This window comes from Hypomesus nipponensis, chromosome 15, assembly GCF_054491055.1.
Source record: "Hypomesus nipponensis isolate SF chromosome 15, ASM5449105v1, whole genome shotgun sequence".
In the NCBI taxonomy this organism is placed as follows: domain Eukaryota; kingdom Metazoa; phylum Chordata; class Actinopteri; order Osmeriformes; family Osmeridae; genus Hypomesus; species Hypomesus nipponensis.
The window spans coordinates 17,480,001-17,505,679 of record NC_140375.1 but is presented as its reverse complement, the minus strand read 5'-3'; the positions used below and the strand labels follow the sequence as shown (position 1 = coordinate 17,505,679).

The following is a 25,679-nucleotide window of genomic DNA, read 5'->3' as shown; positions in this document are numbered from 1 at the left end:
GGGCAAACAGCAGCGAGCTGGTATGATGAGGAGCAGGCTCCATGATTTATTAAAGAGCCAGCTCAGGTTACAGTTGAACGTGTATTACCTGTCTTAAAGCTGTAGCTCCCTTTTCAATGGGACAGCAATGGGGGAGACCCTGGAAACAATAACACGTAACTTCATTCATCTCTGCTACCTACCCAAATCATTCACCTGTATGTTACCTACCTACCCAAATCATTCACCTGTATGTTACCTACCTACCCAAATCATTCACCTGTATGTTACCTACCTACCCAAATCATTCACCTGTATGTTACCTACCTACACAAATCATTCACCTGTATGTTACCTACCTACCCAAATCATTCACCTGTATGTTACCTACCTACCCAAATCATTCACCTGTATGTTACCTACCTACCCAAATCATTCACCTGTATGTTACCTACCTACCCAAATCATTCACCTGTATGTTACCTACCTACCCAAATCATTCACCTGTATGTTACCTACCTACCCAAATCATTCACCAGTATGTTACCTACCTACCCAAATCATTCACCTGTATGTTACCTACCTACCCAAATCATTCACCTGTATGTTACCTACCTACCCAAATCATTCACCTGTATGTTACCTACCTACCCAAATCATTCACCTGTATGTTACCTACCAACCCAAATCATTCACCTGTATGTTACCTACCTACCCAAATCATTCACCTGTATGTTACCTACCTACCCAAATCATTCACCTGTATGTTACCTACCTACCCAAATCATTCACCTGTATGTTACCTACCTACCCAAATCATTCACCTGTATGTTACCTACCTACCCAAATCATTCACCTGTATGTTACCTACCTACCCAAATCATTCACCTGTATGTTACCTACCTACCCAAATCATTCACCTGTATGTTACCTACCTACCCAAATCATTCACCTGTATGTTACCTACCTACCCAAATAATTCACCTGTATGTTACCTACCTACCCAAATCATTCACCTGTATGTTACCTACCTACCCAAATCATTCACCAGTATGTTACCTACCTACCCAAATCATTCACCAGTATGTTACCTACCTACCCAAATCATTCACCTGTATGTTACCTACCTACCCAAATCATTCACCTGTATGTTACCTACCTACCCAAATCATTCACCTGTATGTTACCTACCTACCCAAATCATTCACCTGTATGTTACCTACCAACCCAAATCATTCACCTGTATGTTACCTACCTACCCAAATCATTCACCTGTATGTTACCTACCTACCCAAATCATTCACCTGTATGTTACCTACCTACCCAAATCATTCACCTGTATGTTACCTACCTACCCAAATCATTCACCTGTATGTTACCTACCTACCCAAATCATTCACCTGTATGTTACCTACCTACCCAAATCATTCACCTGTATGTTACCTACCTACCCAAATCATTCACCTGTATGTTACCTACCTACCCAAATCATTCACCTGTATGTTACCTACTCACACCAACAAACCAACCAGTCACTCGTTTAGGCTACTCATTGATAGTACCCAAAGAACGCGTTTCAAAAAAATAGATTTATTATTGGAAATTAATCAAAGAATGAATGTAACACAAATAGCCCCATACAGTAACTGTATTTTCTAAGCATCTCAAGATACAAAATCTGTAAAAGGATGTTTTCTAAACTAAATAGGGCCACAGTACAGAGGTTTTCAGATCTGGGCTCCTTTGGCTTCAGGTTAATATATACTCGACTGGCTCACAGGCAGCATTTGAGAACAAGAAAATATAAGTTCAACACATTCCTATTAAAAGAACTATTTTGATCATATAAACAAACGGCCCAACACAAAGCCACATGTTATTAGCCTTGTCATACTGTCAGCAGCCCAGGTGATCAAACACACCCATCACCCACTGTGTGCGTCCACACGCACGCAAGCGTGGTTAAAGAGGCGGATGTCCATCGACCTTGTCCCTGAGCAGCGAGAGAGCGTTGGTAGAAAACTGTCTGAGCGTGTCCACCATCTCTCTCTGCATCTTCAGGGAGTCGTGGGAAAACTCCCTCTGGGTTTCCGCCAGGCCCTGCAGCGACGCAGCCAGGGACCCCAGGGACCGGGCCACTTCCCCCAGCACCAGCCTGCCCTGGTGCTGCTCCTCCAGGCTGACAGAGGCACAGTGGGACAGTTCCTCCAGGTGCTCCACACCCAGCCTGGGCTGAGAGAGTTGCCTGCCTGGCATGGGATGGAGGGGGGAGGAGGAGGGGAGGAGAGAGGGGAGGGAGGTGTGCAGAGGGGCGGGGCGGATGGAGGAAGCCGGGTAAGATGAAAGGGGGTAGGATGATGAAGAGGGGAACGAGGAGGAGTGTGTGGGGATAGGGGAGGAGGAGTATGGGGGGGGCGGAGGGGGGTCTGAGAATGAGTCTGGGTGAGATGTTGTGGGAAAGGAGAGGGCTATAGGGTTGGAGGAAGGGGAAGTCCTTGTGACTAAGCAGGCGGTCTCAGGGGAGTCATCCGAGGGGGGATCCAACAAAGGAAGGACTGATCTGGAAGACTGGACGGCTCCCATGTGACTCTGCTCTATTGGACTTGCATCCACCTCTTCTACACTCCTGTCTGAGAGACACACACATTTCATCATTTGTGTTATTTTTACATTTGCCTATCACGTTACAAATGCGGGTTCTCAGTAGTATAACGTTTGACTACAGATACACAGTTCGCAGGTTCAACCCCCCTTGTACAGTTCGTCTCTTTGGATGAAAGCGTTTGCTAAATACATAGTTTTACGTTAAAGCCTGCACAGAGGCTACTACTGTGATGTGCGTACTTGACAGACGATAACGGTGTGATACGCTTCAGACTACAACGTTGCAAAGCAGATGTCAAACTTAGGGCCAGAGCAGAGCCCCACCCCCCCACGTAATGGAACTTGCCCCGATGTAAACGCTACAAACAGCCGGTTGCTACAAAATGTACTTGACTACTGTGCATTCAAACACCTCTTCGACAGGTTATTTAGAAATCTGCCTTCCATCATTGTTTGAGCGCATTTTTACCTTTACACGTCGCCATAACATTAGGAGTACCGTCCTCTTAACACTCCAGTTAAGGGTAAAGGGCACGAAAGTGATTTTTAAAGTTGTTTGTTTCTGACTTCAAAAATAACGGAATAATGCGACGAAATACCCAATCTACAGCGCATACAATTTCCTTTCGATGATTATTAAATTAGCCCACAAACCCGCTGTCAACCGGATATATTTTCCCTGGACAAAATTTACATAAATACGAAATCCATATCGCCTCCAAAGGTCATAACAACTTCCAACTTGTGACTTGTAAGTGTGGTGGGAAAAACACCACAGTACATGCATGCCTACAGAGCGCATACGCAATTCCCGCGGTGAATACGGCAAGCACATACGCACAGGTTTGCAGACACCGTATTGATTGTAGAAAATACTGCCACCTAGTCTGGCATCGCGATGATCAATGAGAGTTGGGACCATAGTCCTATTTAGACCAAGCGTCAAAGCCATAGACTTATTATTTAGTAAACCTAAAGGCCTACGGTCATCAGAATCTGACAGAGACCAGATACCTGCCAGAGCCACAGGTCTCTCCATAATACCAATCTGAGAAGCCTCTGCCAGACTGAAATAATACACTAAAGGAGAGACCTTTCCAAAACTGAGGCAAGAATGAACTCAGGAGCAGTGTGTTGGGAAGGCCCATTCCCAGGTATGACACACACACACACACACACATACAGAACTAGAAGGATAACGAGTACCACCATTCATTGTGTATGTTACCTACCTACCCAAACTGTACACTGTACAGCTGAAACAAGCCTTTCAGGGAACCTGCAGCCCTGGAGCACTGACAGTACTGAGGCCCTGCCAGTTATGAGGCCCTGACAGTACTGAGGCCCTGACAGTACTGAGGCCCTGCCAGTACTGAGGCCCTGACAGTACTGAGACCCTGCCAGTACTGAGGCCCTGACAGTACTGAGGCCCTGCCAGTACTGAGGCCCTGACAGTACTGAGACCCTGCCAGTACTGAGGCCCTGACAGTACTGAGGCCCTGACAGTTATGAGGCCCTGACAGTACTGAGGCCCTGACAGTACTGAGGCCCTGACAGTACTGAGACCCTTACAGTACTGAGGCCCTGACAGTACTGAGACCCTGACAGTACTGAGACCCTGACAGTACTGAGGCCCTGACAGTACTGAGACCCTGACAGTACTGAGGCCCTGACCGTTCTGAGGCCCTGCCAGTTATGAGGCCCTGACCGTTCTGAGGCCCTGTCAGTTATGAGGCCCTGACAGTACTGAGGCCCTGACAGTACTGAGACCCTGACAGTACTGAGGCCCTGACAGTACTGAGACCCTGACAGTACTGAGACCCTGACAGTACTGAGGCCCTGACAGTACTGAGGCCCTGACAGTACTGAGACCCTGACAGTACTGAGGCCCTGACAGTACTGAGGCCCTGACAGTACTGAGACCCTGACAGTACTGAGGCCCTGACAGTACTGAGACCCTGACAGTACTGAGACCCTGACAGTACTGAGGCCCTGACAGTACTGAGACCCTGACAGTACTGAGGCCCTGCCAGTTATGAGACCCTGACAGTACTGAGGCCCTGACAGTTATGAGACCCTGACAGTACTGAGGCCCTGACAGTACTGAGACCCTGACAGTACTGAGGCCCTGACAGTACTGAGACCCTGACAGTACTGAGACCCTGACAGTACTGAGGCCCTGACAGTACTGAGGCCCTGACAGTACTGAGACCCTGACAGTACTGAGGCCCTGACAGTACTGAGGCCCTGACAGTACTGAGACCCTGCCAGTTATGAGGCCCTGACAGTACTGAGACCCTGACAGTACTGAGGCCCTGACAGTACTGAGACCCTGACAGTACTGAGGCCCTGACAGTACTGAGGCCCTGACAGTACTGAGGCCCTGCCAGTTATGAGACCCTGACAGTACTGAGGCCCTGACAGTTATGAGACCCTGACAGTACTGAGGCCCTGACAGTACTGAGACCCTGACAGTACTGAGGCCCTGACAGTTATGAGACCCTGACAGTACTGAGGCCCTGACAGTACTGAGACCCTGACAGTACTGAGGCCCTGACAGTTATGAGGCCCTGACAGTTATGAGGCCCTGACAGTACTGAGGCCCTGACAGTACTGAGGCCCTGCCAGCTATGAGGCCCTGACAGTACTGAGGCCCTGTCAGTTTCACGCCCCTGCTGTTCCTGATGGGAGGAGGCAGTACAGTTACAGGGATGAGCCAGCATAGCAGGTCAAGCAGAGTGTAGGAGGGACACGAGAACCTACTGGCAGTGAAGGGTGGCAAGTCAGGGAGGGTGGTGGATACACTGGCAGTCAAGGGCAGATTGCGGATCTTACATACTTTGAGATGGGCCACAAAGATGCTGCTGTCGGTTTACAATTGCAGAACAATATACACAATGGTAGTGCATTTTTTTCCTGCAACCTCGACCGCACTGGTGTATTGTATAATCTGAAAAGAAGAAGAAAAGAAAAAAAAAAAACGAGTACTCCCTTAATTACATTAATGCTTCAGATGATAAGTTTGATGTTTTAGAGAAAAAACACTTCAATTATGCAACAGAAAAATCTTGAATGATGTTACCGTCACGGACGATAGCTCTTGAGAAGTGACGCTGAAGATGATTCAGTAATTTACTTCTCTTTGAGGGTTTGTAAGAAGTCGAGGTACAGAATGCATTTGTTCACGGCTGGTAATTTGCTACCTCTCTGTATTGTAATTTTGTCATCTGAAGAGAGAATACAATTTACATTAGATGGGAGGGGGAAAGAGGGAACAGGCGTTAATAGTTTATACAAGTTCAGAAAGAGTATGACATACGCACGCCTATTATAAATATTCTTCTTTGGCGTGTTCACACAAATCCAATATCTACTCGAATATTTCTCCAGATTCCACGTGGAGAGTGTTTTAATGAAAGTTGTAAACAGGTTCAGAAGAATCTCTCACCAGAAGAGCCCATCTCACAAAGACTTGAGACAAACAACAAGAGGAAAATAATAATTACACATATTATACTTTTATTGACTCATTGTAAATTATAGTGAGGCCTGAGGGGACTGATTAGGTAGTGTACAGTTTCGCCCGCATCATTTTACTGAACGAGATTCAAAAAACCGAGTCAGTAAAATGATCCGAACTTCCCATCACTACTCTGTGGGGTCTAACAGTGTTCTGCACATCTGACGTGGTTTATTTGTATTTATTTGACCTTTATTTATCCAGGTAGAATCAATTGATAACCAATTCTCATTTGTAATGATGGCCTGTCTCACCTTGATTCTGAGAAATCGTCTGAAACGCATGCCGGGCACCTGCAGTATTGACTTGGGGAACGAAGTAAACATTCAGTGCGGCAACTGCGGCGCGTAGTCAGACAAGTTTCCAGTGTTGGGCAATGTGGAAAAGATATCTTGTACATCCGGCCCCGCAAGATGCAGAAGTAAAGCACGTCTCTTCTGCTTGGTCGCAGCCGAATCATCATCGAGTATAAATCGTTTCCCATCGGCATATAACTCGAAAGATGTTAGCCACCGCGTCTATCTTGGACCTCGCGTAGCCTGCTCGGTGTAGCAAGGACATGTTGCTGTTCCGGATTTCATCTCTGGTGAATACTCTTAACTACTCAAACAAACTTAGACGTAAGATAATCAGCAACCAAGCAAAGAAATGACCGTTCCACGGAGGCAGGCTCCCTTGTCTTTCATACAGATCATCAGAATCTGAAAACATGGACTGTGCGGCATATAACTAAACCAGCCGATGGTAGTAATGCAACATGAGGGATGTCAACTGCAAATAAAACCCAGAGAAAAAGATGGGTCGTCCTAAAATATCCTTGTCCGGTGGTGGTCAAAGGAGGTTAGCTCTTGAATCATGACCTGAATACTTAACCCTTCGTTACAATCAGAGAACTTGGTTATTGTCAGCAGAACAGTGGAAATATTATAGATAAGTGTTATAAGTGTTTTTACAACAATAGTTTAAAGTAAACTTAGTTTAACAATGCACATCTTAGTTCAACTACTTCATCGATACATGGCCTCAATCTCGGTACAATTAATTGGACATGGTATTGTTTACCATGTGTCACATCTAATGAGGATATAGGGCTTATAGGCCTTCTTCTATGGAGTCAGACACAACTTCAGAATATACAATACAGAATGAAGATATACAATTGGTTCCTGAACCGGGACCATATAAGCAACCGGCTTAAACTCAAACATAGATATTATTTACATAATTGTTATAATTATTTGTCTTTGGAGTTGTTGTATAAAACAGTACACCACATTTTCAACAGTTTAGTCCTACGCTAAAGGCAGAGCAGAGCAGATAATCCTCTTGACCGTAGATGGGTCCCGTGACAAACCAACGTGCATTTAAAAAGCACTGAATGACATTCAGTGAACCATTTTAGAAACTGAGTTTCGAAAGCGTACAATATCTGCTGCCGCCCCAATGACTGAATTTTTTTTATTTTTAGTCTTCTGTAAGGATCCAAACATACTAACGTCTAACCATCGCAGCCTTGAGAAAGTGTGACAAACATACGTCTGACCAACAGGTGGCAGTAGAGAGTGTGCTGCTTCTTTGTGTCTGCGATGTCTGGCCGAGAGTTTAGCTGCAGGTCTGGACTGGGACTTTGAAACGCAGACCGGCCCACGGCTGTGTATTATTTTAATAATTTTTTGCATTATGCAGCGGCCGTTTGACCGGCCGTTAGGGAAATCTCCAGACGGCCAGTCCGACCTTGGTTAGCTGTATGTCTTAATTGCAACTACCAAGCTGTAAAACCTATTTTATGAAAAACTGGTCATGTTGGATGTAACCCTAGAAAACGCTTTATATGAGTTGTCAAGTAAGGAGTTTACTATAACGACCACATCTTTGTGTACTAATTGTGTTGCCTGCTTCTCATGTTTGGGCCTAGCTGACCAAGCGGTGGTGAATACAGGATCGTTTGGCAGTGTCCTGGTTGTGTTGATGAGTCATCCATTGGCACAGAGGGAGCGAGTAAAAGATGGACAAGGGGGGTACTGCATCTCTATCTCTTCATCAAATTGTTGGCTTTCTGATTGGCCGCATCGATACGGGCAACGTTGTTGATGGCCTGAAAAATATAAATGCGAAGCGTATTAACAACAGAACTTCCAATACTCCCCCCCCCCCCCCCCACAGAGTCTAATAAAATAGCCCAGGTCTCTCTAAGATAGCCCAGGTCTCTCTAAGATAGCCCGGATCTCTCTAAGATAGCCCAGGTCTCTCTAAGATAGCCCAGGTTTCTCTAAGATAGCCCATGTCTCTCTAAGATAGCCCGGGTCTCTCTAAGATAGTCCGGGTCTCTCTAAGATAGCCCAGGCCTCTCTAAGCTAGCCCAAGTCTCTAAGATAGCCCAGGTCTCTCTAAGATAGCCCAGGCCTTTCTAAGATAGCCCAAGTCTCTCTGAGCTAGCCCAGGTCTCTAAGCTAACCCAGGTCTCTCTAAGATAGCCCAGGCCTCTCTAAGCTAGCCCAGGTCTCTCTAAGCTAGCCCAGGGCTCTCTAAAATAGCCCAGATCAATCCCACCTTGCCCTGTATACGGTCAATCTGGACGTTCTGAGTGTCGATCTCGTTGCCCATGTCCAGCGCCATGCTCTTCAAGTTTCCAATGATGCTGCCAACATGACCCAGGTTCTCCTCCATCTCGTCCTCCCGCGCGTCATCGGTCACCCTGACAAACAGACAGACAAACAGACAGACAAACAGACAGACAGTCAAACAGACAGACAGTCAAACATACACAGACAGACAGACATACAGTCAGACAGTCAGACAGACAGAGATAACAGGTCTTCAGATGGACAGACTGGCAGTTGGAGCAACAGACAGGTCATCGGGTAGATGAAGAGATGGGATGGCAACATTAAGATCTACCTGTACATCATAGACAAGCGCATGATATCTTGAATTATAACCAACAATCACTTGTTCTTTCAGCACTGACGAGGTCTGTTTGCAGATGTGAGAAGACAGGTTTATGGTGTGGTGTGGGGATGTGGTGTTTGTAAGAGAGTGAGTGAATGAGGCCAGGACAGAGAGCCCATGTGGCTCCTGGGTTATAAGGGATTTGATAATATCCTGTGTTTGACCAGGTGCACAGGTGACAGGTGCCTGATTCTGCATGTAGTGTGTTTTAAAGGAGAGTAAACATCAAACACACACAGCCTTACGTAGAGTACAGTCCTAGCAACTATTAACACATTTGTGCTGCATGGCTAGTTTACAAACTGATTTTAAATAATAATACATTCATTTAACAGATTATTCCTACCAAAGTAACATACATGGGGTGATTTGAACGTGTGACCTCTAGATCCAAGATCAATCACTCTACCACTGAGTTCTACCTACTGCACCCCCATTTGTGGCCAGCATTTGTGTGGATTTGAAGCAGAATGTGAATCTACACTCAGACAGAAAGCCATCCTGACTCCTCTACCTGCGGATGTGCCCTCCACTCATGATCATCTGCTCTCTCTCGTCCAGCACGCGGGAGGACGGCTGGCTGGACAGCACTCCATCCTGGCTAGTCCCCCACACTTTCCTATACGCCTCACTCTCCTCAAAGTTCTTCAGCCTGAGAGACACATACAAGCACAGACACAGATATACACACACCAGCACACACAAACACTAAGCTTCAGTGTTCAGTGTGTGTGAACCGTGTGCCAGTGGAGAGTGTGTTTATACAAACAAACATCGTGTAGTATGTTATCTTCCGGAAAAGTCTATTATTTCCTGAAAACTGCACAAAACTTTCACATCACAACTACACAACACACAAAGGGGCAGGAAAGGTGGTGCAGCAAAGCAACATGCTGCAACACAACCATACAGCCACAGCCCCCCCCCCCCCCCCCCAAAAAAGGGAACTGAACCACAGAACCACGGAACCCTCAGCACCTACTTATCACAGGAGCAGAGCCCACAGCACTTCCCCAGATCTGTCAGGTTCTTCTCCGCTTCCTTCATGTCTGAGTTGATCTGGTCCAGGCCCTCTTCAATCCGCTCGAGTTGCTCTGGACAACGGGAGGGCAGGGGGGGGGGGGGGGTGATGGAGAAGAGAAAGATGGGAGAAAGGGGTCGAATTGGGGGTGGCGGACATGGGGGAAGAAAGGAGGAAATAATGGGTGGAAGAGAAGAGAGGGAGGGGTGGAGGGGGTCATAACACAAAAACAGCTTCATCACCTAAGCCCCGTAACTTAAAGATAGCAACAGGCTTGATGCAAGTTGATGCGAAAATCATATTTCAAAACCCAAACATCGACTTCACAGATATGAAGCAAGCAGAAGTGCATGCTTCGACTGGCTGTGCCGGCTAAGTGGCTGGCCCTGCTGGTTTGCAGCCGAACAAACAGCTTGACTGTGGAAACCAGCTGGTAATCAGACGTACTTTGTGCGAGGCCAGATACATAGGCCACAGCAGTTGGACATGTCAGATAGGTTTTTTTCCGCCTCCCTCATATCCTGGTTGATCTGGTCCAGACCCTCGTTGATGCGGTCCACTTGCTCTGCCCACAGGGGGCAGCAGAGAGTATTAGGAAACCCAGTACGCCGTGTGAAGGCCTAGAGATCATCAGGCTAGTCTTATAGTTATATATCACTGTGGGGTTATATTCATTTAGCAGACGCTCTTATCCAGAGCTTACTTACAGTACACTTACTTACAGTAAGTACAGGGACATTCCCCCCGAGGCAAGTAGGGTCAAGTGCCTTGCCCAAGGACACAACGTCATTTGGCACAGCTGGTAATTGAACCGGCAACCTTCTGATTACAAGCCCGAATGCCTAACCGCTCAGCCACCTGACTCCCCCTTATATAACTCTCCTTTGTTCTCCTTGTTCAACCAAAAAGCACTCGCTGTAGTCCACCCTGTGAGATACTTACACAAACGCAGACACAACACACACACACACACCCAGTGCAGGTGCGTAGGTTTCATTATTCATGGGTGGGGCTTCTGAAAACTGTTAATCTGTCCCTCCCACTTTTTATTAAGGAAATTATATTTAACGATTGCATCCTCGGTTATATATATATATTTAAAATAAACGGTCCCACTTGAAAACAAACCTGCTTCCCTGTGCCAGAATATATACAAATACAATTCGAACAATAAAAAAGAAGAAAAAAAGTTAGATCATTTAACACATCACAGCAGACAGGAAACAGATCGATCGTCACCTCCTTGTTCATCCAGCATTACCAGAGCCCGGATCCCAGCATCTTTACTCTGAGGAGGACAGAGAAACAGAGATCAAAATACCCTGCATCTTTTATTAAATTGGAGTGATTGGGTTACTGTTTCTTTTCTTTTTTTTCCTACACCAGCTTTAGAACATTGAGACAAACAGTCAAACGTCTGTGTTCCTGTGGCGTCCTGTAGACCTGCCAGGGGCGACACTCTGGTCTCTACCACTTCATGCCCTGAAGCTATGGAGCGGAACAATACCAAGACAAGGCAGAGACGGGGTTGGCTCACTTGGTTGAAAAAAGACACCACTCTGGCTCATCACTTGGCCTAATTCTACCAGAGGTCAACGGCCGAGCTCTGTTTGTGTGTGTGCTTTACCCAAGGTTCAATATCTCTGTATGTGATCATACTTTTGGGCAAGGGAGGGGGGTGGGGATGGCCAACACTGTTAAAAGACAAATGATTTGGCCTGGAGCTTATATGTGTGTGTCAATACAGGGCTTCTCTATTATGGTATAAACTAGACTGCCTGCTTCTTTGTCTTTACAGAACACACTTTCCCCAGTACAGGAAGTAGATGAGATAGATTAGGGGGCTTGTTTCTTGAGTCCTGGAATTAGATTACGCTGTTTTCCAGGGAAGAGTTAGCTTCTTGATGATAGACCACTGACAAATGATGTAATTATGTAACTGTGATGTTTATAATCAGGAGGATGGTGAATTTGAGAAAAAGAAGGAGATGTGAAAGAGGGAGATGTGAGAGAGAGGCAGGTGTGTGAGGCAGATGAGAGAGAGAGAGGCAGGTGTGTGAGGGAGATGAGAGAGAGGCAGGTGTGTGAGGGAGATGAGAGAGAGAGGCAGGTGTGTGAGGGAGATGAGAGAGAGAGGCAGGTGTGTGAGGCAGATGAGAGAGAGGCAGGTGTGTGAGGGAGATGAGAGAGAGAGGCAGGTGTGTGAGGCAGATGAGAGGCAGGTGTGTGAGGCAGATCAGACAGAGGCAGGTGTGTGAGGCAGATGAGAGAGAGAGGCAGGTGTGTGAGGGAGATGAGAGAGAGGTGTGTGAGGCAGATCAGAGAGAGAGGCAGGTGTGGGGTCCTACCTCCTCCACCAGCTGCATCATGCGTCTGGTGCTTTCCAGCGACTTAGGGAGAGAGATAGAGACGCAAACAGGACAGATTTTAGATGGTACATTTTCATTACAGGGACATTCCCCTGAGGCAAGTAGGGTGAAGTGCCTTGCCCATGGACACAATGTTATTTTTTCACAGCCGGGAATCGAACCGACAACCTTCAGATTAGTATCCCGATTCCCTAACCGCTCAGCCATCTGACTCCCTTATCGTCTGTTGTCATTTAACATATGCATCTGAAGCTAGTTTTCAGATACTATCCAGTGTATGGGTTTCAATCGAATAGTATACAGTCTCAAGTGTTTATAATGTAATTGTTTGGATCAATAAAAGCCAAACAGAGAAATATACAGTCCCGAGGGGTATTCCAGAAAGCAGGTCATGTGACATACCCGGGTAAGTTAACCTCCCCAGCTGACACCCAGCGTTGTAGCAACATTGCCAGTAGGTTGCTGCTGCAACATTGTGAATCAGCTGGTGGGTTAACTTGTCCGGTTATGCTGCATAACTTGCTTTCTGGAACAACCCCCCAGATATCAGAAGTGTGAGTGTAAGTTCAGTTCCAACAACTGAGGTGCTGTCTCCACAAGATGCTCTGCGAGATGTTTAGTGTTCAGACTGATGCTGAGTGAGGCTGTTTGAGGCTTCATGAGGATATGAGACTGTGTGAGGTTGTATGAGGCTGTGAGAGGTTGTCCTGGTTCTGACTTACATTAACCTTTGACTGAGAGGCATCCTGCTGAGAAGCAGCGGCCCTCAGAGAGCATGACCTCACCTCAGAACACTCCCTCCTTACGCTGTCGCCGTGGTAACCCCGGGCTTGGCTAGTACAGGTGTGTCAAGCAGAGCTAACCTTTCGAGCATCCCCTGGCTTCATTTAGCCTCTCACCCGGGGGAACAGTGTACTATTTGCCTGGGGGGAGCTGTGTGTGTGTGTATGTGTGTGTACGCTTGTGTGTGTGCGGAGACAAATTTGAAAGCACATCACATTTTAACCCTCACATCCATCTTGTTGATGTTTTATTGTTTACAGCTGACTCACTGTCAAATCCCCATAGGGAAGCCCTCTGGACAGCATCCCCTATGAGCCAGGCGGCCATGTTTGTTTGGTATCCAGCGTGTGTCATGCCTCGACACTGGGGAGTGATGGTGGCGTGACTGTGTTTCAGATGAATGTTCATCTGAGGTGAGTAAATGACTTTACCTCATCTGTGACCTGATTGGCTCTTTTCTGAAGCTCTTCCTGTTCCGTCCTGAAGGGCGCTTCGGCGGCCATCTTGGCTTTAGGTGGGCGGAGCTTGTCGTCGGAGTTAGGTGGAACTGTCCTTAACACGATGAGACTCCCACAGGAGGAGGTGTCGTCGTTTCAGATCAGCGTTGTGGATTTTCACAGAATGGATGTAGTTGTCTCCAGAAGATTGTGGTTGTAGTCAAATAAAATCCAGTTTTTAACCCTTAAGAGAGAGTTTATTTTTATTTTCATTCGCTTCACATTACAACACTCTGTGAGACAGAGAGGGAAATCAACTATCTGTCTGACAAAAGTAGAATATTGAAACATTGAACATTCCCCCTCCCCCTCCCCTCCACTCTGCATGGCTCTTCCTCTGTCCCTCTCCCATCATATCTAATTCACTAGCACACATAATTACAGCCTCTACTTCTCTACAGATCTGTACAGCCCTATACAGATCCACTCACCCAGCCTGCCAACCAGCAAACCAACCACTCACCCTCCCAGCCTGCATCCCACCCTCCCAGCCTGCAACCCACCCTCCCAGCCTGCATCCCACCCTCCCTACTCCTCCTTCTTCTTCTTCTGCTCACAATCTCCGCTCTTCAGAGGGAGACCATGACAGCTATAATTATCTCTAACTACCACCAGCATAAGCAGGGCCGAGAGCGAGGGAGAGGGGGGTGGAAACAGAATGAAAGAAGATAGAAATACAGAATAAAACTAAAGAAAGAAAGAAAGGAAAGAGGGGTGGTGGACTATCCATATGCAAACGACCTAGCTGTCAATCCCAAACAAATGGGATCACATTTAATAGATTTCTATTGCATGAGCAATAACTAAAGACTAAACCAGGTGGATGCTGGAGGAAGCTGACTCATGGCCTGGCCAGAGGGTAGACTGGTACATTGGGGGAGGGAGAGAGGGATGGAGAGATTGAGAGAGGATGGAGAGACGAAGGGAGGGAGGGATGGAGAGACAGAGGGACGGATGGAAAGAGACTTTTTAGCAGCCAATTAAGTGGTACAATCACCTTTCGTAACTGTACACCTAACGAGCGGAGACCTACCTCCCCTGAACCTTCAGACAGGCTTCCTACCCGACACCCTCCACGCACCCCTGCAGCTATCCGCCCCCCCCCCCCCCCCTTCCCCAGACTCCTTCACTCATAGGGGTCCGACTGCAGAAGAGCAGGCATCTGGAAACCATAACAACCCAGATTTGATTGCGTCTTTAAAAAGGTGAAAAACAGTTTTCTCAGGTTTAATCACCACAACTCCATCGATAGTGTTAACCATCATAAGTCCATGGGGGCCGGCAGGGTATGGCTAGTTGGGCTACAGCCACACCTTTTGAACATCACGCTCTCTCGACTGAAGCTGATTTGAGCCCCACGACGGTATGGATCAGACCCATCGTAGCCCCCCCAAAATAAACTTTGCCGCCGCCACTACATAAGTCAGTGAATCTAATGTCACGACTCGAGGCAAGCTGCGAGTGACAGCGTGTCATGAGAACACGCCCAGAAAGCAGGAGTCAATCCTTGACGTATTACTGAAAAATATTAAACATTTAAGTAATTGGAAGTATAGCCTACATTCATCACATCCTTTCCGCAAAAAAAACGGTACACAAATGTTATCAGCCAGTCATGTGCACAGATATTCTCTCCACTTTGCACATCATTTAAAAGTGGGTCCAACAATATTTTTCAATAAGTAAATTATTAGGCTATGTGAGAAAAATTATGAAAAAATTTGAAGTTGTGGGTCATGCATGTGTGGTGTGTTGACAACATCACAAAAGCCACGATGGCATTGTCTGTTATTTCCGGACAGCCCTAGTTAAATGACAGCCACACTATTTAAATGTAGGCTATTTATTTATTTTTCAGAAACGGATAAACGCAAATACCAAATGGTTAAAAAAATATATCTAAATTACCTTACACTTCAACTATCTCGTCGTAACGAAAGTGTATTGCTATAGGTTTCAAACCCATAAGATGAACAATACACAGCTATGTTTAAGCTTATTTCAAGCTCTTAACTACAACCAATACATTTTTCATCTTATTCTTGAAAACCTACCTTGTATTTGTTCGCCGGTCAGTCTGCCATTTCTTTAGACTTCAACAACCCGATCCACTGGATACGAGCACAATATCCGTCACCTGCGCGCTCCTCCGCGCTCCGTAAGCATCCCTCTCAAATGACCACAGGTCCCAGGTAAGAGAGCCTACACGCCCCATAGTTCCGCGTTCGCTTCTCCTATTGGATCTAATGCTTGTCCGTCTCTGTCGTATCAGCTCCTTGCTCTCCGGTTGCTCTGGAAACCGTGCGATAACTGCACACGTCACGAGCGGCTGCTGTGAGCGACCCTCGGTTCTCCATGTGTAAATAAACGTTAACAGGCAGGTAAGCTATAGCCTGGCAGCTCTTTCCGGTTTCCAATTACACGACGTCTAGACTTGAGCCTAACAACACTTCTAGAAGGACATCACAGTTTCCACGTGTTTTATGTAGAGGATTCAAGTTATCCAAGACCGATAATTGACTTTAAAACAACAGATGACGAGAAAGGTCCCACTGTAAATTGTCGATCGTTCGTTGTATCATTCATATAAAAAGAAGACACCATAATTGATTTGTATCAACACTGGCACTTTTATTTAGGTTATTGGAGTATGTTACACTACATTACAAAGTAGTTCAGAACAGTATGTCCAGGAAGAAGAGACACCGTGTTGCTTTGAAACTTAATGAAAAGTTACTTTTGTCATCTTTGGAAAGAGCACATGACAGAACGGAGTTGGACAGTGCTGCCCTCTGGTGACTAAAGGATGCAATAGCACAACTTGGCACCATAGCTTTGACTAATGTGGTGACAGGATGCTTTAAACACATTAAAATAGCAGACAGAGGTAGAGAGAGAGGAAGAGGTAGAGAGAGAGGGAGGGAGGGAGATAGAAAGGTAGAGAAAGAGGGAGGGAGAGTGAGACGAGATGACTGCTGATTCTCTGAAGGTTCATGAGTACATGGTCAGCTGGAGCCACTGAAAGCAAAGAGGATCAGAGAAATATCAGCATATGTGCTGCAGCAGTTTCTTCATCGATAGCAAATAGTCAACAAATCACTTAATCAGTCCAACAAAAATCAATCAATCTACACTACCTCTTGTACGTTGACTTTAATGGTCCCATTGTTATCCTTGTCCAGCGTCTTAAAGGCTCCTGAGACACACACACACACACACACACACACACACACACACACACACACACACACAGTTAGTTTCAACAAGCTTCATCGAGGTCTAGACCCAACTGGCCATGAGGGAACGCCACAGAGGGACGTTAGAGAAGGGGGCGGGGCTTACTGCACATGGCATCCAGTCTGACCAGGCAGCCGATGTAGTTGTCAAAGTCCATGTTCCCGTGCTCGTCGCTGTACCTGCGTATGATCAGCTGGAACAGCTGGTCGTTCAGAGGGAAGCCTGGACAAAGACGGCAGAGATGTGGGGGGGGGGGGGGAGATGTGGGGGGGGGGAGGGAGAGATGTGTGGGGGGGGGGGGAGAGATGTGGGGGGGGGGGGAGGGAGAGATGTGGGGGGGGGGGGGGGAGGGAGAGATGTGGGGGGGGGGGGGAGGGAGAGATGTGGGGGGGGGGGGGGGAGGGAGAGATGTGGGGGGGGGGGGAGGGAGAGATGTGGGCGGGGGGGGGAGGGAGAGATGTGGGGGGGGGAGGGAGAGATGTGGGGGGGGGGGAGGGAGAGATGTGGGGGGGGGGGGGAGGGAGAGATGTGGGCGGGAGGGAGGGAGAGATGTGGGGGGGGGGAGGGAGAGATGTGGGGGGGGGGGGGAGAGATGTGGGCGGGGGGGGAGGGAGAGATTTTGGGGGGGGGGGGGGAGAGATGTGGGGGGGGGGGAGGGAGAGATGTGGGGGGGGGGGGGAGAGATGTGGGGGGGGGGGGGGGAGGGAGAGATGTGGGGGGGGGGGGGGAGGGAGAGATGTGGGGGGGGGGGGGAGAGATGTGGGGGGGGGGGGGAGGGAGAGATGTGGGGGGGGGGGGGGGGAGGGAGAGATGTGGGGGGGGGGGGGAGAGATGTGAGGGATGGAGGGATGACAGACACAGAGATGACAAAGGAATTTAATTTGTATCAATATAGACCATCTCCAGTAAAGAGAACTGGAACAAGAACCATAGAACCAGGAGCAGAACCAGAACCAGGGTACATCTTTAATCATGTAGACCCCCCCCCCCCCCTCAGACACATACACACACACATCGCTTTGGATCAAAGTGTTTGCTAAATGAAGACATCGTCCTTGTTACGTTACTGGCATGACCCCGAGGCAGGTCCTCCAGTCTGGGCTCACCTGCAGCCTCAAAGGCCCTGGGCAGCTCTGTAGCACTGATGATGCCTGACCGGTCTTCATCATGAGACTTGTAGATGCCCTGAAGCAAGAGGAGGGAAGATCAAAGCTGACACCTCCTCCCGGCTACACACTGTTGTGTATTTTGACAGAATGTGCGTAACCTTTCAAGGAAATCCCTGTTTGCGTACGGGCATTTGACTCGTTTATCCAAGGCGGCTTTTACAGTTCAAAAATAAGGAAAGATTAAAGGACACCCATGCCTGGTTACACACTATGGCGTCTTTTATATTCATGGTTCAGTTTATGAATGAAAACTAAGCTATGACAGTGAAGGTACGTTCCATCTGTGGTATGGCTGAGTAAACATACAGTATAGTATCGGAACACAAACAACCTGTCTCTTTGTAACCCAGTCAAATTGGTTAAACTCACTCCTCAGTATAAATACCGCCCACCCGCGCCATGGAACAGCTAGCTTTTCAATGGCATCGCTCGCTAAAGTGGAGTTTATGAAGAGGCGGTCACGTATGCAAGTCAGAGGTCCTGAGTTCGACCCCCAGTACAGGCCAGACCACCTGAGTTCGACCCCCAGTACAGGCCAGACCAGGAGGAAGCGATGCCACTGTTTACGTAGCAAAGACAGGGCTCAGGGCAGACTGGACTAACCTGCCATCTCTTGATGTTGTCCCAGAGAAACTTGAACTCATGGAAGCCCAGTTTACCTGTGCTGTCACTCTGCAGGCTCAGGGTTAAAGGTATAACTGTTTTGTGAGTATGTCTGTGTGTGTGTGCGCATGTATGTGTGTGTGTAAGACTAGGGTAAAAGGATACGTCCATAACAGCTACCATACTCCGGCAGGACTCAATGGAGAATCCGTCCGTCTTAATATCGCCATCTGTAATTCAGCAGATGTACACGTGCATCCACACACACACACATTCACCCACACACACACACACACACACACACACGCACACGCACACGCACACGCACACGCACACGCACACACACACACACACACACACACACACACACACACTGAGAATACAAAATGCAATGACTTAACTGATGACAAGTCAGTTCTAGGAGCACTCACGCTTGCCGAGGATCCTGTTGAGGATGTCCATTAGCTCTTTGGGGCTCACTTCCATGTCCTGAGAGAGAGAGGCAGTGATGCAGTGATACAGAGAGAGAGAGAGAGAGGGAGAGAGAGAGGGATAGATACACAGAGAGAGAGGCAATGATGCAGTGATACAGAGAGAGAGAGAGAGAGAGAGAGAGAGGGATAGATACACAGAGAGAGAGGCAATGATGCAGTGATACAGAGAGAGAGAGAGAGGGATAGATACACAGAGAGAGAGAGATACAGAGAGAGAGGGAGAGAAAGAGAGATGACTATTATTGTTCATTATTCTACTATTATCATTACAATTTCATATTTACAAATGTATTTCATGCAGGTGATGCCTTTTCTGAACTGAACATTGAGTAAGAGAGAGAGAGACAGACAGATAAATGAGTATTAGTTAGTGCTTCTTCTAACATATGCAAATAAGCTGATAAACCTTTCAGAAACACCATCTCACATGATTTGGTTGTTTATGACATGACATACAACTAAACTAGTGTCTTGAATTCAATCAAAAGATACAAGTTAAATACAATCAACATGTTCAGTTCAATGAATGAGCCAATGTGACGGTATGTCTTTAAATCTATTCCTCCTTGTGTGCAGAAGGCCCAGACAAAGTCTGAAGATAATTATCATGTGAATGAACCACCTTCAGCTTCACATAGCAGAACCGTCTGCCTGCTAGCAGAACTGGTATCCCCGTGACTCAGAAAGCCCCTCTATACTAAACCCAACACACCCACACACACACACCCTCGGGCTGGAAAACGCCCAGTTAGACAATGGCAGGAATTTACACACACAGAGGGAGAGAGAGAGAGCGAGGAACCAGTCTCTCAACTTGCCAGTTGCTAAACTAACACCATCCCAAACTTAAACCAAACTTATTAAACTAGTATTTTACTCCAGCATTGCTATGTTCATTTCAGAGTTCCCATCTGTGCGTCCCACTAGCGGTCGACATACAGAAGCCTAGCCGTCCTGAGCACAGACGGTTCCGGAACACGGAAGCCTCAGAGGAAACTGTTTGGGACGGAATCCCCGCTGGGGGGGGAGCAGGAATATCCTCTTTTACAGTTACGTTGTCAAGCATGAAACAACTCCTACTGCCTGGCAACCATGACACTCTCAACTGCTGCTACTGGCAGGCCCACAAGCTAGCTATGCTGGCTGTCAGGATCCTCCACATCCTGATGCTTGGCCCAGGATTAGAGCGATGGGCGGAGGGCGGGTGGAGGAGGGAGGAGTGTGGAATGTGAAGACAAACAAACGAGAGAAGTGACGGACAGATATGCAGATTTTTAAACACAGGGCGTGTACCAGGAAGAAAAACATGCCGACATGGAATCCATTGAGAAATACGAGTTATTTTAAAGTATGAGAAAAAAAAAACGACTGCGAGTGCTACTTTAACGATCGAGTCAGCTGGCTGAGCGGTTAGGGAATCGGGCTAGTAATCTGAAGGTTGCCAGTTCGATTTCCGGCCGTGCCAAATGCCGTTGTGTCCTTGGGCAAGGCACTTCACCCTAATTGCCTCGGGGGAATGTCCCTGTACTTACTGTAAGTTGCTCTGGATAAGAGCGTCTGATAAATGACTAAATGTAAATGGATCGGAGTGCATCAGTGACAATGTGTCCACTTTGCTATCTCTTGATTCCAGTGTCTGTAAGGTTCAACTGAAACCCTGGTGCAAACCACTGATATGGGTTTGAACACAGAAACCAGAGGAAGGAAATCTGCAGTAAGCAGATCTTCTTGTGTTTGTATCACCACCAGGTGTGTTCACTCAACGTGTCTACTACTTAGTGAGTGACTCATTTCTTGAATCCTATTGAATCCCATCAAGTCCGATTGAGCAGTGATTCTGGTGGACTCCCTCCCGCTATTGAATCAGACTAGGCCCTTTTCAGTGGATGTGAATGAGCTGACAAACAGCTCATACACATGTCCAAAAAATGCAAGTTTGTTTACATTCTCAATATGTAATGTTATATGTTTGACAGTACACCTAATACTTGGTTGTTTGTACTGTCTTAGTATGATAGGTTAGTGTGCAGCACAGTGTGCAGTCAGAGTTAGCATGTAGCATAGCAATACTCACATCTCCGGCGAGTTGGTGAAACACCTTCCTGAACCTCTGAACCTCTTCGCTCTCATTCTGCTCTCCGTAGGCCAACGGTCTGCGTGGAGGAGGCTGGAAGAGACACACACACACACACACACACACACACACAGACCGGGTACTGTTAGAAACTCTCAAATGCTCCCAGACACACATATACATTCATATCCATCTCACTGGAATCTTACTGTCACACAAACACACACTCCTGTAAAGTTTACAGAGTAAACTTTCCAGTATGGTTTGGGAACCAAAGCTATCATACTATGACAGCATTATGATCAAATTGTTACTTACAGGGTCTGAAGGCACAAATTGACCTGGATCAATATTGCTGTTGAAGGAAAACAGTACAGATATAAGACTTGCCCACTTTGCATCAAGGCCGCAAGTTAAACCAAGAGTTCATCAATAGCCTATTGAAGACAGTATGAGTTGCAATAATATAGGTCTGTGTGTGCATGCATGTGTGTACTAATTTATGTTGGCGTACCTCACAACATCAAGGATGCCTCCAATGAGTCTCTTAGCCAGGAACATATTGCTGTTTTAGAGGTGAACTAATAGGAAATCTGCGTAAACACGAAAAAAATGGAGAGAAATCTAAATCTCAGAACAGCTCAACGGAAAGTACGTAACAATCCCAAATTTAGCTGGAAAAACTTCGCAGCGGATGTGAACACACATAAAGAACAAACGAATCGACCGTAAACCACCGGACAAATTAGGAAAAGGCTGAATTTAGCCAAAAAGCTAATAAGGATACTTACCGGGACAGCAACGTCGCTGATGTTTACAGAGACTGACAGAGGCACTCCTACAACTGCTAGAAAACCTGCTCTGCGGCGATCCACGTTCTTTCTCAATGCATCATCATTACTCCACACCCACAAGGGAGGGTCCAGGTTGAAACCGTATTAACCGTAATATGACATTTCTAAGAATGATATTTAAGTCCGTAGATCTTAACGTGTATTAATTTGAACGGCTCGTGGATGTGCTTTTAATATATTAAATATATCTGGTAGGTTTATTAACTATAAAATAATTACTGGATGTGCATAGACAATATAGGTTTTATCTACAACATATTACTCCTTCCAAAGAGGACATCTCAAACAAAAGGCGATGCTTAATCAGGTGGTAGACTACTTTCGTTTACTTTCCGTTTTGGTGCCACTGGGGAAGATGAACACTGTTTTAGGCGAGGGCGGATGTTTGTTTTCCGCGTTTCCGTTTGAGCACCTTGCCAGACGATGGATTCAGGAAGTAATGTATCTTCCTGCTTGCTAACGTCGCACCAAGACAGAAACAACAGCAGCAGCGCTCAAAGTTGTCATAGTAGCCTGTTCCTGGTAGCCTACTCACGTCCAGCGCCATGGAGCGAGTGCTACTGACGGGCCACCTGGCAAAAGTGCTGTTTATTCTTGTTCTGATGCAGTCCACACGCCCGTTAAACGCAGTGTCGGAGCCCGGTAAATGGATGCTGACTGTCAACAGTGTAAGTCAACTTGTTCTCTTCAATGTTTTATGCGTAGCCACCTAACCGTGCTAGGGTTAGCTACCCCAGTGAGGACATGACTGGCTGCCCTAGCTTCATTAGCCAACCAGTTTTACCCGTCTGTGGCTTTGCAGCAATGATGTAAACTTTAGTGTTAGTGTAGCATTGCTGCTAAGTTGTCGCGACTGAGTCCAAATCTGACACATTTGAAGCCATGGCACTGTAGTAGCTACTGATTCAATTTATCTAGTTACCCAACATCTAACTTCTGCGTATCAAGTGTACAGGGCATTGTTGATAGTCGTAGATATTATGCGTCTGGTTATTCTTGCACTGTTTTAGTCATTCATTAAGACGTAGACAACCCGTCTGGTTGATTATTTGATGAGACGGCGCAGTATTAATGCCACACAATACTTTTGTAGGGCTCGCTTTCTCTAGATCAGTCATTTCAACCAGACACGATAGCTCCTTATCAATTGTGTAGTTTACGAATCGATTTGATGGTGAGGCTACTGTTGCAAAATACTCAACCCTCAGTTTTGTTTCAGATTTTTAGCGTCACTATTTTAGCCATGCAAAAGCCGTTTGACATATTGACCCTTTGTTAATTTGGCCTTCCAGGAAATTTTGAAGAAGCAATCGTATTTCCTTTTCCCCAAGACAATGTTCCAAGGCACCGTCATCAAACTCACAGGTAAGTGTATGTCCGTCCAGCCCGCAGCGACAGTTGGTAACTCCGTCACTTATTTAGGTGAATGATGTTGTGGGAAGGGCTTCACATTACCACATCACCCAATGTACTGGTTCTGAGAACTATTTTATCTGTGTAAGATTGACATCTGTTGTTGAATGTTGACACAAATTGGGTCTAGCTCAGTGGAAAAGCATTTGACTACAGATCAAGAGGTTGCAGGTTCAAATCCCCCGGACGTTGTAACTTTGAGTGTAACGTGTTCATAAGCAGGAATCGTGCCGGGGATGAATGTGTTGTGTCTGGTTTCTATAGTGACGTCAGAGAGGTGTGCCGCTAACTCCACAGTGGAGCTCAGTGTCTCCTGGTACCTGAGGAACTCTCACTGCTATGGTGAGGTCTTCAACCTGGAGGTGAGATCCTCTCTAGACCCCTCCCTCCCTCCCTCCCTCCCTCCCTCCCTCCCTCCCTCCCTCCCTCCCTCCCTCCCTCCCTCCCTCCCTCCCTCCCTCCCTCCCTCCCTCCCTCCCTCCCTCCCTCCCTCCCTCCCTCCCTCCCTCCCTCCCTCCCTCCCTCCCTCCCTCCCTCCCTCCCTCCCTCCCTCCCTCCCTCCCTCCCTCCCTCCCTCCCTCCCTCCCATTGGCCTTGTTGACCTCAATGTGTTTTGTGTGTGTGTCCCTCCCTATTTCAACATGAGCTTTTGTCAGCATTAATTTTACAGCCATCTACCTTATCTGTGTGTATTCGGAGCAGTATACCACAGCTTTACAACCCGTTTCTACACAGGAGACCCTGTACCCTTTGCCCTGTCCTACTTCCCTGAACCAAGCCGCTAACATCCATGGGAGGAGTGTTGATTGACAAACAAAAACATATGAAAGTAAAATGGCTATAAAGATTCAAGTTAAAAGGTGTTGCATGTCTCTCCTCCAGCCAGCGAAGGCAGACAGCTACTTCAAGGGAACCCAGGTGAAACAGGAAGGAGGAAGTGGGTCCTATGTCTTCCATGAGTACCCCAACATGAAATGCACCTCTCACATGGACCCCCATCAGGCAGGTGGCAGTCTGGCAGAGAGATCTGAGGAGGGGGGGGGGGTCATCCCATCATATGGAAGTATTTAGACGTTTATGAGTCTTTCAAACCATCTTATTGTCTTGAAGGGGTCACCGAGTGGGTCACTGATGACGGAAGTTGTTAGACCAGGTGTTTTGATTCTCTAATGACGCTTCTGTTTTCTGTATCAGTTTGCACTTCCGTTTGGCAAGCCGACCCAACTCACAGAGCCTGTGGTGAAGCAGGTGAGCGGGATCAAAACCCAGACACTGTCTTAGCCCAGTGAACTAAAGCCTAGCTGTTACAGCCACAATTTTGAATGCTTTTCACTAGACTCACTGATCTGTCGAACAGGCAACATTTTTATACATTTAAACTAGAAAATGATTTGATAATTTATCAGACCCTTTGTCATTTGTGCTTCTGTGGAGTATGTGTTCAGTGTGTCTTTCTGTCCGACTCTTGCAGCCTGCCACTTCCCAGAACCCTGCAGGGAGGAGGAGGAGAGAAGCAGGGGAGGCCAAGGTGACCAAAACAAACGATTCCCTTATGCAGATCTTGAATGGAGGCCATAGTTGCTTCTAGGTCTAGTAAACTCCATGTGGTTGCGTGGAGGCTGTGCTCGGTGGTTTTTATAAGTTTACACAATATCACTCTCCTCCCCTCCCCCCCTCTCTCCTCTCCTCCCCTCCCCCCACCTCCCCCCCCCCTCTCTCCCCCAACCTCCCCTCCCCCCTCTCTCCCCCCACCTCCCCTCCCCCTCTCCTCTCCTCCCCCCTCCCCTCCCCTCCCCTCCCCCCCTGTCCCCTCCCCCCACCTCCCCTCCCCCACCTCCCCTCCCCCCTCTCTCCTCCCTCCCCCCCCCTCCTCCCCCTCTCTCCTCCCCTCCCCCCACCTCCCCTCCCCCCTCCTCCCCCTCTCTCCTCCCCTCCCCTCCCTCCCTCCTCCCCCTCTCCCCTCCCCTCCCCCCTCTCCCCCCACCTCTCCTCCCCCCCAGGCTGCTGCTCTTGCAGGTAAACAGGTTCCTCCTCAGACCCAGGCCAAGGCTCCCGCAGCCCCAACACACAAGGTAACAGCGACTCCATTCCTCGTCCTAACCCAGTGTACTAG

General features: G+C 47.4%; 3 protein-coding genes and 1 long non-coding RNA gene across 5 annotated transcripts in view; 2 read left to right on the top strand and 2 right to left on the bottom strand.

The window, feature by feature from the left end:
• The first annotated feature begins 6,446 nt into the window (after nucleotides 1-6,446).
• LOC146257869 (uncharacterized) lies at nucleotides 6,447-13,899 on the top strand. Of its 2 annotated transcripts, none has more exons than XR_014729919.1 (3): nucleotides 6,447-6,689; nucleotides 13,486-13,638; nucleotides 13,712-13,899. It is a non-coding gene; the product is annotated as an uncharacterized LOC146257869 (long non-coding RNA). The 2 variants fall into 2 exon arrangements; XR_014729920.1 differs by having other exon boundaries at nucleotides 6,453-6,689; nucleotides 13,511-13,638.
• LOC146257870 (synaptosomal-associated protein 25) lies at nucleotides 8,063-13,728 on the bottom strand. Its single transcript, XM_084673953.1, has 7 exons — nucleotides 13,657-13,728; nucleotides 12,422-12,463; nucleotides 11,313-11,361; nucleotides 10,035-10,146; nucleotides 9,567-9,704; nucleotides 8,654-8,798; nucleotides 8,063-8,198 (listed from the first exon to the last, which is right to left on the bottom strand). The coding sequence occupies exons 1-7, from the start codon at nucleotides 13,726-13,728 to the stop codon at nucleotides 8,133-8,135; spliced, it is 624 nt and encodes a 207-aa protein (XP_084530079.1). The 3' UTR covers nucleotides 8,063-8,132.
• A 2,429-nt stretch (nucleotides 13,900-16,328) lies between the features above and the next one.
• On the bottom strand, nucleotides 16,329-22,302 carry capns1b (calpain, small subunit 1 b). The gene is made up of 11 exons (XM_084674161.1): nucleotides 22,091-22,302; nucleotides 21,814-21,892; nucleotides 21,618-21,654; nucleotides 21,300-21,392; nucleotides 19,163-19,220; nucleotides 18,897-18,961; nucleotides 18,732-18,800; nucleotides 18,066-18,144; nucleotides 17,065-17,181; nucleotides 16,860-16,918; nucleotides 16,329-16,740 (listed from the first exon to the last, which is right to left on the bottom strand). Exons 2-11 carry the CDS (start codon nucleotides 21,858-21,860, stop codon nucleotides 16,714-16,716), a joined length of 651 nt encoding a protein of 216 aa, XP_084530287.1. The 5' UTR covers nucleotides 21,861-21,892; nucleotides 22,091-22,302; the 3' UTR covers nucleotides 16,329-16,713.
• Nucleotides 22,303-22,548: 246 nt separating this feature from the next.
• Nucleotides 22,549-25,679, top strand: part of LOC146257867 (transmembrane protein 87A) — a 10,119-nt gene continuing 6,988 nt past the window's right edge. Inside the window, exons 1-7 of the mRNA XM_084674162.1 lie at nucleotides 22,549-22,821; nucleotides 23,446-23,518; nucleotides 23,831-23,928; nucleotides 24,449-24,568; nucleotides 24,761-24,814; nucleotides 25,038-25,094; nucleotides 25,567-25,638. Coding sequence (XP_084530288.1) covers nucleotides 22,699-22,821; nucleotides 23,446-23,518; nucleotides 23,831-23,928; nucleotides 24,449-24,568; nucleotides 24,761-24,814; nucleotides 25,038-25,094; nucleotides 25,567-25,638 — 597 coding nt within the window. The 5' untranslated portion in view covers nucleotides 22,549-22,698. The remainder of the gene's footprint in view (nucleotides 22,822-23,445; nucleotides 23,519-23,830; nucleotides 23,929-24,448; nucleotides 24,569-24,760; nucleotides 24,815-25,037; nucleotides 25,095-25,566; nucleotides 25,639-25,679) is intronic.

Bases quoted from the DNA above. Each gene is read 5' to 3' on its own strand.
- LOC146257870 (XM_084673953.1), bottom strand. From the start codon at position 13,728: ATGGCCGCCGAAGCGCCCTTCAGGACGGAACAGGAAGAGCTTCAGAAA. The intron at 12,464-13,656 runs GTAAAGTCATTT...TCTCTCCCTAAG, and splicing joins CCAATCAGGTCACAGATGAG to TCGCTGGAAAGCACCAGACG. The intron at 11,362-12,421 runs GTAGGACCCCAC...TGTCCTCCTCAG, and splicing joins TGATGCAGCTGGTGGAGGAG to AGTAAAGATGCTGGGATCCG.
- capns1b (XM_084674161.1), bottom strand. From the start codon at position 21,860: ATGTTCCTGGCTAAGAGACTCATTGGAGGCATCCTTGATGTTGTGAG. The intron at 18,962-19,162 runs GTGAGTGCTCCT...GCTGAATTACAG, and splicing joins CAACAGGATCCTCGGCAAGC to ATGGCGATATTAAGACGGAC. The intron at 17,182-18,065 runs GTGAGCCCAGAC...GTCTTTGTCCAG, and splicing joins CAGGGCCTTTGAGGCTGCAG to GCTTCCCTCTGAACGACCAG.